The sequence below is a fragment of the Protopterus annectens genome, chromosome 4.part1, assembly GCF_019279795.1.
Source record: "Protopterus annectens isolate FY-2018-M chromosome 4.part1, PAN1.0, whole genome shotgun sequence".
NCBI classification, from domain to species: Eukaryota; Metazoa; Chordata; order Ceratodontiformes; family Protopteridae; genus Protopterus; species Protopterus annectens.
Window position 1 is genome coordinate 840,572,276 of NC_056734.1, and position 12,527 is coordinate 840,584,802.

Genomic DNA, 12,527 nt, shown 5'->3' on the forward strand with positions numbered 1-12,527 from the left:
GTCACTGCTCATCCTTTTATGTGGGACAAACTCCCGTCCGGTCAAATTCGGAATAGGTGAACATTTTAGTGAGATCAGACACCACAAACTAACTAACGCACTTTACAATCATAATCTGGTACATCGAAGTGCTTCATTTCATTTTATTATTATTGACAAAATTACTGCACATAGATCAAACAAAATGAGCTGGCATGTCATATTGAATAGAAAAGAAAAAAGTGGATTATCAAACTAGGTGGATTATTCCCTCCTGGTCTTAATGAGTACTTATAATTATTAATCATCTGACTCTATATTTGTACTGTATAAATGAGTATTGCATTTGTTCTCTTTACACTGATGAAGGCATTCTTATTTTTGCTGAAACCAGTTTGATTTATACTCATTTTTATATGTAGTTTATACTACATTTGATTTATACCTATTTTTACATGTAATTTATACTACATTTAAATAAAGGATCTTTGGTGCTACAGCTGCTGGATTTATTTGTGTTTTGGATTCTGTTTGAATTGAGTCCTTGCAACCACCGTGCTTGCAGAGGCCGTTTCTTTTGGTTTCCTTTTGTAGAGTATCCACATCATTTGGGGATTCAATAATGGCTCCCAGTTTGCAGTCATCTGCAAACTTTGTTAGCCAGAGTCCTTTAGTGTTGGCCTGTACTTCAGAGAATTAGATGCCAAACAAGAGCGGTCCCAGGACTGAACCCTGAGGTACTCCACTTGTCTGGAGCTGGTTTTGGAGTTGGCTACTTTTACAGTGTGGGTTCTGTCACTAAGCCAGTTGACAATCCATCGAGTGATGTAGGGATTAATGTCCAGCTTAGTAAGTCTATGTATGATTCCAGAGTGGGGGATGGTGTCAAAGGCCTTGGGCGAGGTCCATATAGTCTGTGTGGACCGCCTTACCCTCATCCACGGCTCTGGAGACTGATTCGAAGAAGTCAGTCAGGTTCAGGAGACAAGATCGGCTATTCACGAACCCAAACTGGGTGGGGTCCAGTGTTTGAATGTTGCCAATGTCTTTGTTTATAAGTTCCATGATAATACATTCCATGGCCTTGCAGATCAGGCTTGCCAGACTGATGGGACGGTAGTTCCCGGGATCCAAGGCGGATCCTCCCTTGTGGAGCGGGATAACTGTAGCTGTGCGCCACTCAGTGGGCACGAAGCCTGAGGTGAGGGTATGATTAAACATGACACTTAGGTGAGGTGCCAGTTCATTTTGTAGTTCATGTAATACACAGCCCCGGGATGTTATCTGGACCCATGAATGCTGTATTCTTAGCTTTGAAGGGTGCGTTTTTTTACCTGTGTGGCCGTTATTACCTGAATTTGGCAATCTTCCAGTATTGAGATGGGTTGTTTAGGGGGTGAGAGGGGGGGTGAAGTTGGCACTGAATTGATCTTCCACAATATTGGCAGTATCCTTGGGATCAGTTTATTTAATGCCATTCTGTTGTAGCTCAGAGCAGATCTGAGCATTGCCATTTACATTCTTAACATAGTTATAGAATGTCTTGTGGTTGTCTTTGGAATCTTTGGCAATTTTATTTTCATAACTAGCTTTGGAAGATTTTTTGAGGGATCTCAGCTTCTTACTGTGGCTGGTAAGGGAGTTTTTTGCATCCTGGGATTTTTCTCTTTTCTGCACCAGTTTCTGCCTTTTATTGTAAAATTTGTTTATGGCAGGGGACCACCAGATTGGCTTCCTTTTTTTGGAGGAGAGCATCTTGATTCTATGTGGAATGGCACAATTCATGCATGAGTGGATGTGCTCGTACATTGCCTTAGTGCAGGATGTGATGTAAAACAAACAGTTCTCACAAGCTCAGACTCTTGTAGGGAACTGGTACGTTTGCTTTTGCCTAGACCACTGTGTCTCTCTTTCCTGTACATGCAGTACTGGATGACATCTTTGAACACATTGCTTTACATCCTGATTCTCTGCCACCTGCTTGTAGGAAGCTGGACAGGTTTTACAGAGTGCTTGAGTCTGACAAGTACCATTACAAAATTCCCAAGGCTGACCCCTCATTAGTCTCTATTGAATCCACAAAAGCTGCACCTAAAGGGTCAACTAGACATCCCGTACCTGCTGATAGGCATTATTAGACAGATTTGGGAGGAAAGCTTATACCTGTACACCTTTGCAATGAGTACATTGAATTACCAATTGCATATGCTAAAGTACCTTGAATCTCTGCACAAAAAAATTCTGGCTAAGGTGGACTCTGTTACAATTAGAACCTTGTCAAAGGAAATTCAGGAGACAGCAAGAGAAGCTTTACAAGTCTCAAATCACTCCCTAAAGTGCGGCTATGATGCCTTGGATACTTCATGCAGAACACCTGCCACGGGTTTGGTCATCCGCATACATGAATGGCTCAGGACCAATCCTCTGTCTGATCAGGTCAAGGCTGAACCTACTGGATGCTCCATTAGACAAAATTATTTTTCAGATCTCCAGTTGGACAGATTTTCAAGAATCTGGATAGGAAAAGAAAGCAAATAAAACTGTGAAGGAACTTTATCTGTCTTCGACACCAGGGTACAGTGAGAATTACTGCTCAAAACCTTGGCCACCCCGCCCCCACACACAACCACACAATCGCACATAACAAGGAGCTCCAAAGAGCCCACACAGTGCAGAGACTAGGCTGTGACTATTTTAAGCCAAGTCCCCCATACCCTACCCCACCCTCCTCTCTAAACCTCCAGCTGGAAGACTCTCTTCCTTCCTAAATTAATGTGAAACCATCACCAGGGATGAGGGGGGTCCTTCGTGTCCTGGAAAGGGGGATACTACATTCAGTTCAGAGAAGTCTCACCTTTCTTTAAGGGATCTCAAACCACTAAAATAACAGGAGAGCCTCTTGGCACCTGTCATCTAGGAAATACTTCACCAAGGATCTGTTCTGCCTCTTCCTCCAGGTCAGGAAGGAAAGAAAGGATGGCATTTGGAGGCCCATCTTGAACTTTTCAAAATTCATGTTTCTCAATATCACAAAATTCAAAATGCTTACTTACAAAAATTACTTACCATTATCTTCCAAGATGCCTTTGCGGTCACTGTAGACAGAAAATGCAATTACCTCTATGTCCCTATAACAGTCACAGAAAATACAGAAGATTTATAGCAACAGGCTCTGACTTTAGTTCTGTGCTTTACTGTTTGGGCTGTCCACTGCCCCCAGAGATTTGACAAAGTGCGTAGCTTCTCTTACAGCACATTTGGGTGTATACAAAGCTCTTTGCAGTTTTTTTTCCACTATTGTCAAAGATCTTTAAAGTATGGGAAGTGTCCACCTGAGCAAACGGGTGTCAACTTCCCCTCCTCCATGAATGCTTATAATCTATATTGTTTTGGCAAGCAGGTCTAATTTTTATAAGTATACTAAGCTTTTACTGTAGTGATAATACACTAAATCAAGCAAACCTTGTTCCTTACCCGCTACTTTAGTTTCTTTGTCATTAATTTTGCAGTGGCACAATAGTTAAAACTGATTTCACCAGGTATGTTGTTGCTTAGTTACACACCATATCCTCTCTTCATTCCTCCCTGCTTTCTAGATATTTGAATTTGAGTTTCTGTTCCAGTATCCTTCTTCACAGTACTTAGCAATGTACCCTATCTTCCCACATCTAATGTAGAGTATGGAAGACTGTATTTTTTCCTTAAATCACTGCCTTGTCAACAGTTTTATTAAATGACTCTCTATAAACATTTTCATAACTCGAAATTCTTTGAACTAGTCTTACTAAGCTTTCAGCACCTATGGGCCTCCTTTTATTTTTTATTGATATTTTATACATTTGTTGACCAGGTAGGCCTACTGAACAGAAGTGTCCTTTTTCAGGGGCAACATAGGAGCACTTCTAGTTAAGTGACTTGCTGAAAGTCACAACATAGGCAAATGGAGGTAGAAGGGATCAAACTCTGTACCCCTGGGCTACAGTAAACCACTAATTAACAGCAGATCCTTAATCCTCTGGGCTAACTGCTAGACATATCAACTTAACTGCCGATAAACCTAATTCAAAATGGCCAGTAATTAAGATCTCCATCATAGTTTCTTTGCTGTTTACACCTATAGGGTTAAGCTATTAACTGTGTTCAGACTGTCTTACCTCTAAAAAAAAAAAAACTGTATTCATGGAACTTATGGGCCTGAGTTTCTAATGTGGTTCCTACCCACATTAGAAGAATGTTTTTCACTTTTTCAGAGTTGCTTCAGTCCCAAATAGGAATATCCATTTATATACCACTGGGTTTCCCCATAAAAGACACTGCTGGGATTTTTGCCTAACTGTTTTGTTCCATCATTTGAAGGTAACAAAGTAGGCCTCTAAATGTGATGTTCTGCTTAATGGTTTCAGCAGGGACATAGCTCTTGATTGTGCCATAGATATGGCTGCCACCACCATCTCCTACATAAGGGTAGAAATTGTCTAGAGAAGCTGCTCTGTTGTAGCCATCATGCACCCACAGGACCCTCTAGTGACTCTTTGCGCAAAATGGGCATAGACTCTTGTTTCTCATCAGGTTACAAGAAAACACTTGTTTCAAACAGAGTACCATTTGTTAATTAACATCATCACAGCTCTCATTGTAGAGTACCTCTGTCCTACTGTTGCAGACGAGTTATGAGTAAAATGGAGTACATTCTGGATTTGTATGTTACAGGATCAGCAGTTGAGCATTTTCTGAAATTCACAAGTGAAGGTTGTTTTTTCCCCTTTTGGTTCACATTTGGCGAGCTTTACTTCAGTGACAAGAGCATCTAGTAATGGAAGATCAGAAAAATGTGAGGCAGTGACTTTGCAACATCTCTCAGGTATATAATTTTTCTATTCACATTTTGGAAACTCTTTAATATGAATGAATTGAAATCACTCAATAGATTCAGAGTAAATATTTAGGTCTGACAAAGTGCTGTCGTAGCTACTTTTGTCCCTTTGCATGCAGTTTCCAAAATACCACATTTATGAAGACGCAACAGAATTGGTGTTATTTTACAGCAGTGCCACACATGTAGCTTGTGCCTCATCTGTGTGTGTTGGCTCTACCACCAGTATGCTAGTCTACTAATTAAGCAGTTGTACATGCCAGATTAACTGTTCAGTATTGCATTGGTTGTTTGTTTTGTGCAGTAGTGTTTTTGTTTTTTTTTCTTGAGTTGGTTTTGGGCCCTGCTATTCATAAATGTGGTGTACCATGAAAATTGTATACAGTTAACAGTACATAAGTGTGTGATGGCATAGACATGTATGTTGGTGAAATGTGTGCCATCCTTCCATAATACAGGCGGCATGCAACAATTTTATAGGGGTGATGTTCAGTAGTACACAGACATGGTGCATACACCATTATACAATTAAAGAGGGCATGTGGACAGTATAGCTTGTGTCATCTGGCCAAGTCATGAATCTTTCCCCTTTATACTGTGAGTTATTCAACAGGATACTGCCACATATGCCATCTAGTCAAGCAACTCTGTCATACTTGTGTGGAAAGGGGGACAGTGAGCAAACATGATGCCACAGTGTACTGTGGTCGCTTATTAAAAAAGAAAACTATGCAGCATAAAATCATAACTGTATACAGCAGCAACAGAAACTTAAGGAAATTGTTTCTAAATACGTTAGAATTTCACAGAAGCTTCTGGACTTGTAAAATCAGGGATTCAGAAGGGCAGATAAAAATGAGTCTTGTCATCCTACAGCCAACAGAAGTCCTACAGACCTGGGTAGACTTAGAGGGTAGCTCCCTGGGAAAGCCTTAGGACTTGAGTGCTCTGAAACTGTGAAGGCAACTGCCATAGGAATTACACAACTGGTAGACTCCTTGTTCTGTGTTTCACAACAGGATACATGGGTCATAGACAATGCTGCAGTTCCCAGGGACCATTGTTGAGCCCCTGTCCTGGTGGTAAGATCAGACCATACTGAGATCAGTAGTGTCCACTCAACAGTACAGCTGGTGGCCAGTGGCCTGCATGACCCACCATGATGGTGTGAGACAAAAGCGTACAACTGCAGATACTTCTCACAACAACGAGCCATGACAAGAGCTGCTGTCGTCAGCTTAACAGTTCTGTCCAGCCTTTCTGGTTGACTAGGAGTCAGACGTGGTGCATCATTGTAGAGGAAATATGCCTGGTTCACAGTAATTAAAACATAATCCAGTACATGTGCTGCAGACATCACATTGGGGGGCTGCACTTGACAACAGGCATAGGTATTAAAAAAGAACATTTAGATGAATTGTGGGAATAAAGTGGAACAGAGTCCTTGGGACTTGGCCTGCTGCAGAAGTGCCTGTCAGAGATGTACTAATATCAGCATTTCTTACTTTTACATATTCCAAAGCCTTTGAAAATGATAACTGCTATTACAGTATAACTCTTTTATGTATTTTGCATGTGTATTTTGTTCCATGAACTGATTTTGAGCCATTTCTTTACATTCAGGTACACCAATACAGAACTCCTTGAAGGATCTATGGTCTCTTCTGTCTTTCTTCAAGTTAAAACCCTTCACCGAGAGGGAGTGGTGGTACAGAACAATTGAGCGTCCTGTAACTATAGGAGATCATGGAGGACTAAAGTACGTACTTGCGGGGGAAAAAAACTGCCTTTTTGCACATTTCTTTAATGCTATTAGATTAATTATTCTTTTTGACTAGTGTTCTAAAAATCAACAGTGCTGTTGACTCATCATTGAAGAAACTACATTTTTGTACAGCGCCCATCTTTTCTTGGCATGAATATTAAATGCGGACACCTATGCCTGAGGGGAAGATGGTAGATTTGCTTATCCTGTTTTTACACTTGCATAGAAGTAACAGAAATGCTGTTTAGATATTGATCTGACTGCAGGTGCTTTTACATATCACCTAGCCCCCCCCCCCCCATCTACATCACTTGTATGTAAACCCTCTGTTCTCACCTGCTGCGCAGGTCCCATGTTTACTTCTAAAAGTAATTCACACTTGTTTTTCTGCTGTTAGTATTTGCTCATTGTTTCAGTACATCTGTGGGATTGTCTACCTTCTGTGATTATTTATTGTGAATTAGTTCTACTTCATTTTCCTTTTGTCATGCTCTTTTAACCAAATCCTTGTTTTTTTTTGTTTACATTGCAGTGCCTACATTTCTTAAAACTGATCAGGGAGAAAGAGAGAAGGGAGAAAGCAACAAAACGAATAAACAGAAGCACCTGTTTACATTAGTATCCCCATTATACTTAAAAAAATAACTGAAAAAATATACTTTATAAGATGCAGAGAAAATCGTGCACCACTTAAGTAATATTGTTAACAAAAATTTTGCTTTACTTACAGTTAACTCTCTCCCTCCTGTTCCTTTCTCCTGAATATGTTTCCAGACATTAATGACATGAAGTAGGGCATATGCTTTAGAGTCCCCTACAAGTTTAAGAAAGTCCAAACAAGTCCAGTATTTCCAGAGTTTCTTGTTTTGTCCTGTTTCACAAATATAATTATTGCTTTGTAATCCCACATTTGTCAATTTCCGGGTGGCACAATGCCAGGGCACTTCTATGGGCTAGGCTTGTAAAGGCTCCAGGGCCATTAGCCTAGTACACATCTATGAACCAAGTTACTGATTTTAGTCTCCAAATGTTAATGGCATGAAGTAGGGCATATCCTTTAGAGTCCCCTGCAAGTTTAACAAGGTCCAAGAAAGTCCAATATTTCCAGATTTTCTTGTTCTATTCCTGTGCATCTCCATTTCTCAAACCATGTCTCTGCTTCATCTCCAGTGCACCGTTGATTATTTTAGTCAGTTTCTGCTGAAACACTGGGAAAGGTTTCACTGGCACAGTCTGTCTGGTCTTTATTACCAGAAGAACAAGAAGTAGAATCTCCTTCTGTTTCACAGCTCACTTTTTTGTTGGACAAATATTTGTATTTCTTCCTTAGCATGTACTTCATCAAAAAAATGTTTTTTTCCTCCCAGGAAAAATATTTTGAAGATAGCTGGGTATAGCAGTCTGAATCTCACTCATGCTTCTTGACTTTCCCATGTAATGGAATAATTGTATTTCTCTTCTGCCTGGTGTACAATGAGTAGTCATTCTCCACAAACACTCTGCTGTCTGCAAACTTTTAGTACTTTGTCCTTCTGCCACAGTTTTGTGAGAATCAACTCTTATTTTATTTTATTTACATGTGTTTACCGGGAAATTCCAACTGGACGCAGGTCCTTTTTTAGCGGATGCCTGGGAGAAAAGTTCCACATCATGTACATGATAAATAGAGATACAAAGTTGCTGCAGTAGTAAACAACATTACAGGTTGTTGGCTTTAATACAATAACAAGATATTGATTATCAACAGTATATACAGTAAATTTTGCAAGTTAAGATAGTTTCTTGTCATTTATAATATTAGTAACAAAGTTGTCAGATAAGATGTTAAAGTATGTAAAGACAACTAGCTATTTCTGACTGTGGTTAGTAGTGGCGCTAGTATAGTTGGGTTAAGAGTCTGGGTGGGGGGGGGTAAGGGTGGGGGTGTTAGTCTGGATTAGAACAAGGACAAAGCCAGTGCAAATTTAAGTGAAATTTGAGCGCAGTCTTGAAAAGGCTGCTGGAAGGTAGAGTAGTTATAGAGTGTGGAAGATTGTTCCAAGTTTAGATATGGTATGTGAAAATATGGCTTCCCCTGCTGAGTTTTTGGGTTTGATAACAGTGAATTGATTTTTGTTGCTTGATCTTAGGGACCTAGTGGGGTGATAGGGCTGGAGAAACATTTAAAGGGAAGGGATGTTAAGGCGGTGGTTAATAAGTTTATGAGCAAGGGTGAGTTGATTAAAGAGAAGAAGTTGTGTGAGTTCTTGCCAGTGTAGTTCTTTAAGGGAGATACAGTGATGGCTGCGGTAGGAGGTTTGTGACAAATTTAGCAATTTTGTTGCAACAAGCATCCAGCTTGTGTAGGTCTGTCTGTCTAAGGTTGGTAAGTATGGGGGATGCATAGAGTAGGGTGGAGATTAGCTGGGAATTGGCTATGGAGATTCTAGCCGTCTTGTTTAGGAATTGGTGGCTTCGATATAATGCGCCATGTTTCTTGAGAAACTCTTGCTGGTAAGATTGCGTTTTTACTATTAAAGGTGTAGGTTGTTTTCTCATAGCCAGGTTTGGAGCGTACACACGATGTGCCCTTTCAGTTAACAATACCTGTTGTGGAATACTAGTCCAGTTTCTTATATGTGCTTTCATGAAATTAATACAGTCTGGTCCTTCCAGCTTCTCAGGTACAGTACAAAATCCCAGGTTTTCTTTATATGCTCTAGCCTTTAATTCTATTATTTTTTGAAACATTTTTCTTGTGCAGTCTCATATTCAGCCAGCTTTTTTTTTCATTTTGACATCTGAGTTTTCCAGTGTTATCATCTCATCTGAGTATCTGTTTAAAGAGTCTTCCATTTCCAGCCTTTTATTGTTTGAGTTGATATACTCCATCAGTGTTTAATTTATTTTATTCAGGCCTGTATGTAATTACTTTATACTTTCCTCAAGGTTATTGGAAGTCATGTCTGGAGCTTGCACTTCTTTTTGCTGAAGAACTACAGTACTTTTCCCAATCTATGTTTTTTCATCACCTTTTGTAGCTGGTTTTCCTTCTGGTCTTCAGTATTTATTATTTTTTCCTAGCATCCAGGCAGTGCACTTGCTAGTTAGTTACTGAAATTTACTCTGAAGTCCATGTCCACTGTCTTTCTCAGCTAAGTTCCTGTTTTTACACTGGGAGAGCCAGAATTAAGCTGTTACTCAATGTGCAGTAATCTTGGAAGTCCAAATCCACTTTACTGTTGATTGTAAGAGGGCAAAGGATTGGTTCCATTTCCGGTTCACTTTCCTAATGTACTTGATCTCAGTTGTCTTTTCCTTTCTTCAAGGCTCAGCAGCTGTATGTACTGAAAATGTAATTGAAGGAAGTGTTGCCCTTTAATCCCTCCACCCCCACTCCAAGAAATCCATTCTTTCAAATGAAGCCTTAGTTGTGTTTTTGAAAGATTAACAAAGGCTCCCTCTGAGCTTGATTTTTCAGTTCCTTTAAAGCTGTATTGGGAAACAGTTTTCTTTATGGCTGTTACATTAGCTAGTGAAAAGTGTTGTGTTCTGAACACTATGTGGTATATCACAAAGATGACGGAAGATTAACTACTGATCTTTCATTTTACAAAAGTTATTGATGAATATTCCACTGAATCTGAAAATACTTTTGTGTTATCACCTCCATAATCAAGGGAAAGGAAGAGTATATCATGTGACCCCTTGAAGACAGTTATGTGCTTGCATTTTAATCTCTAAAGAATGTCGAAGGTTTCAGTCAATTTTTGGTTTCCTTTGCACCTCATGAATCAGGCATTCGTGCTGACAGACAGCTCATTTTGAAGTAGATCCCAGATTGGGGATTTGTTATGCCTCTGTAGGAAATGCAGTTTGAAGACTCATCAGGGTTTACTTGACAAGAAGTACAGCAGCCTGTGCTGCTTTGTTTAGGGGGGGGGTGTATTTGGTGGCTGCCTGCAAAGCAGCCATATGTAGTACAGTCTGCACCTGCAGTCTTTGTTATGCATTAACAGCACAGAATGTTTATACTGCATTAGAAGAGTGTGCCCATAAGTGCTTTGATGATTTAATATACTCTCACTTTGAGCCTTGGTAGATTCTTCCAAAAGAAAAATGGTATTTAAAGGGCCTTTGAAATTAGGCTTCATTAATGCACTTACTGTAGCAGGTAAGACGCTAATTCACAGGACTATGGGGCACACAGGCAAAATGTTTGGTGGCTTCACTGTAGAATGTGGCAGAACATGTCTTTTCAGTAGGTGTGATCTGGAAAGTCAATACCAACATCTTCAAGACAGACGTAGCAGCAACTGGTAAGTAATGCAGGTTCCAGAAGCACATGTACAATATGAATGTTTTGAGAAGTATTACTCAGAAGTTTAACCACAGAAATTAAACTTGTTGTAGCTGGGCATGGTTTCTGTTGAAAAGCCTGTTGTATATTACAGTAGTTGTCCGAAGCTGGAATAGTTACATTCTTGGGGGGGGGGGTTATTTCCCTTTATTAACAGGACTAGACCATGGTCATAGTAGACCATTTTCAGGTTCATTCTGGAGAGAACAGTAATAAATTCTTAAACAGAGGGTATATAGTTGAGAAGATAACATACTCGGAAATCACAAAGAGAATCCGATAACTGGAGACGCCCACCAGACACAAATGGTTCTTTTCAGGGGCAACCCAAGGAGCATAGTCTAGTTAAGTGACTTTTCTAGAGTTGCACAATAGGCAAATGGAGGTGAAGAGATTCAAATCCTGTACCTTGTGTACAAGAAGCAGTTCCTTAACAGCTCAGAGCTTTAACTCACTGTGCTAACTAGCAGACAGGTAAGCAGCATGCATGTAATACTCCAGTGCCATTAAAAAAATCCAGTATAATTTTCTAGAGATTTATGTACAAGTAGAAGGTGTAGGAGGGTAAAAATGGGCTGAGGGTAACAGAGGGATAGTTGGAGAGGAAGTATGGAAGATAAGAGTGAGTGTGGTTGAGAACAGAGGAGGATCATTTGAAAGCGTAGATTGCACTAGGGCTTATTTTATGAGAGAGAGACTGTGGAGTGCTTTGGGTTTCTTTTTTGGAAGCAGTGCCCCGAAGCTTGCTTATTTGTTTTCACAGCTGAATCGGATCAAATGGATTTTAATAGGGAGTTCCACCATCCTCCACTCCAAAGACGTTCAAAGAATTATGTTCAGAGAATGTATATTTGTGTATCAGATGGGATACCTCTAAAAGCAGTAAATACTCTCGTCTGTATTTTGTACTCTCTGTTACATCAGATAGAAACTTCTAGAGTGCTTATCTGACTATTTTATAATCTGGAACTAATCCCAATTGGTATAGTTGTGGTTTTTACTAAAATGTCAGAGGAATGTTTACATTTTATATATGTATTAATTTGGTTTTAACAATGTTTGTCCACGTAGACGACTGCAGGCGTTAATTAAGAACATAACCCTAAGAAGAACCAAGACAAGCAAAGTAAAAGGAAAACCCGTTTTGGTGTTACCAGAGCGAAAAGTATTTGTTCAGTATGTTGAACTATCATCGGAAGAGCGAAGAATTTATGATGCTGTTAAAAATGATGGCAGGAATGTTATTGGCAGGTAAGGATAAAAAAGTAAGACTTTTTGTGCAGGGTTAATAAGGTGTCAGAAGTTAACCTAAAAATAAAAATAAACTTCTCAAATTCAAGTGAAAAAAACTGATAAAATATTTTTTTTCTCTACTGTCTTCTCTTCCTAGAAAAGTCAGGTAGCACTGATATGAAGTGCATATCCCCCCCGCTTTGTACCATAGATATTTCAGACCAGCCTTATCTCTGGCCAGACTTTTCTTTTAAGTAGAAATATCAGTTTTCAAAAGTGAGAGTTGGAACACTACCCTAGACTGCTGACTTAGATGTCTCTTTTCCCTTTCTGGAAGA

The 12,527-nt window shown here is 39.7% G+C and overlaps 1 protein-coding gene across 1 annotated transcript in view; it reads left to right on the top strand.

Annotated features, from left to right (window-relative positions):
- The window catches only part of HLTF (helicase like transcription factor), a gene marked incomplete in the record, with an annotated part of 1,324,997 nt that overhangs the window by 870,977 nt on the left and 441,493 nt on the right, over positions 1-12,527 (top strand). Inside the window, 2 exon segments of the mRNA XM_044070619.1 lie at positions 6,476-6,611; positions 12,028-12,207. Of these exon segments, the coding sequence (XP_043926554.1) occupies positions 6,476-6,611; positions 12,028-12,207 (316 nt within the window).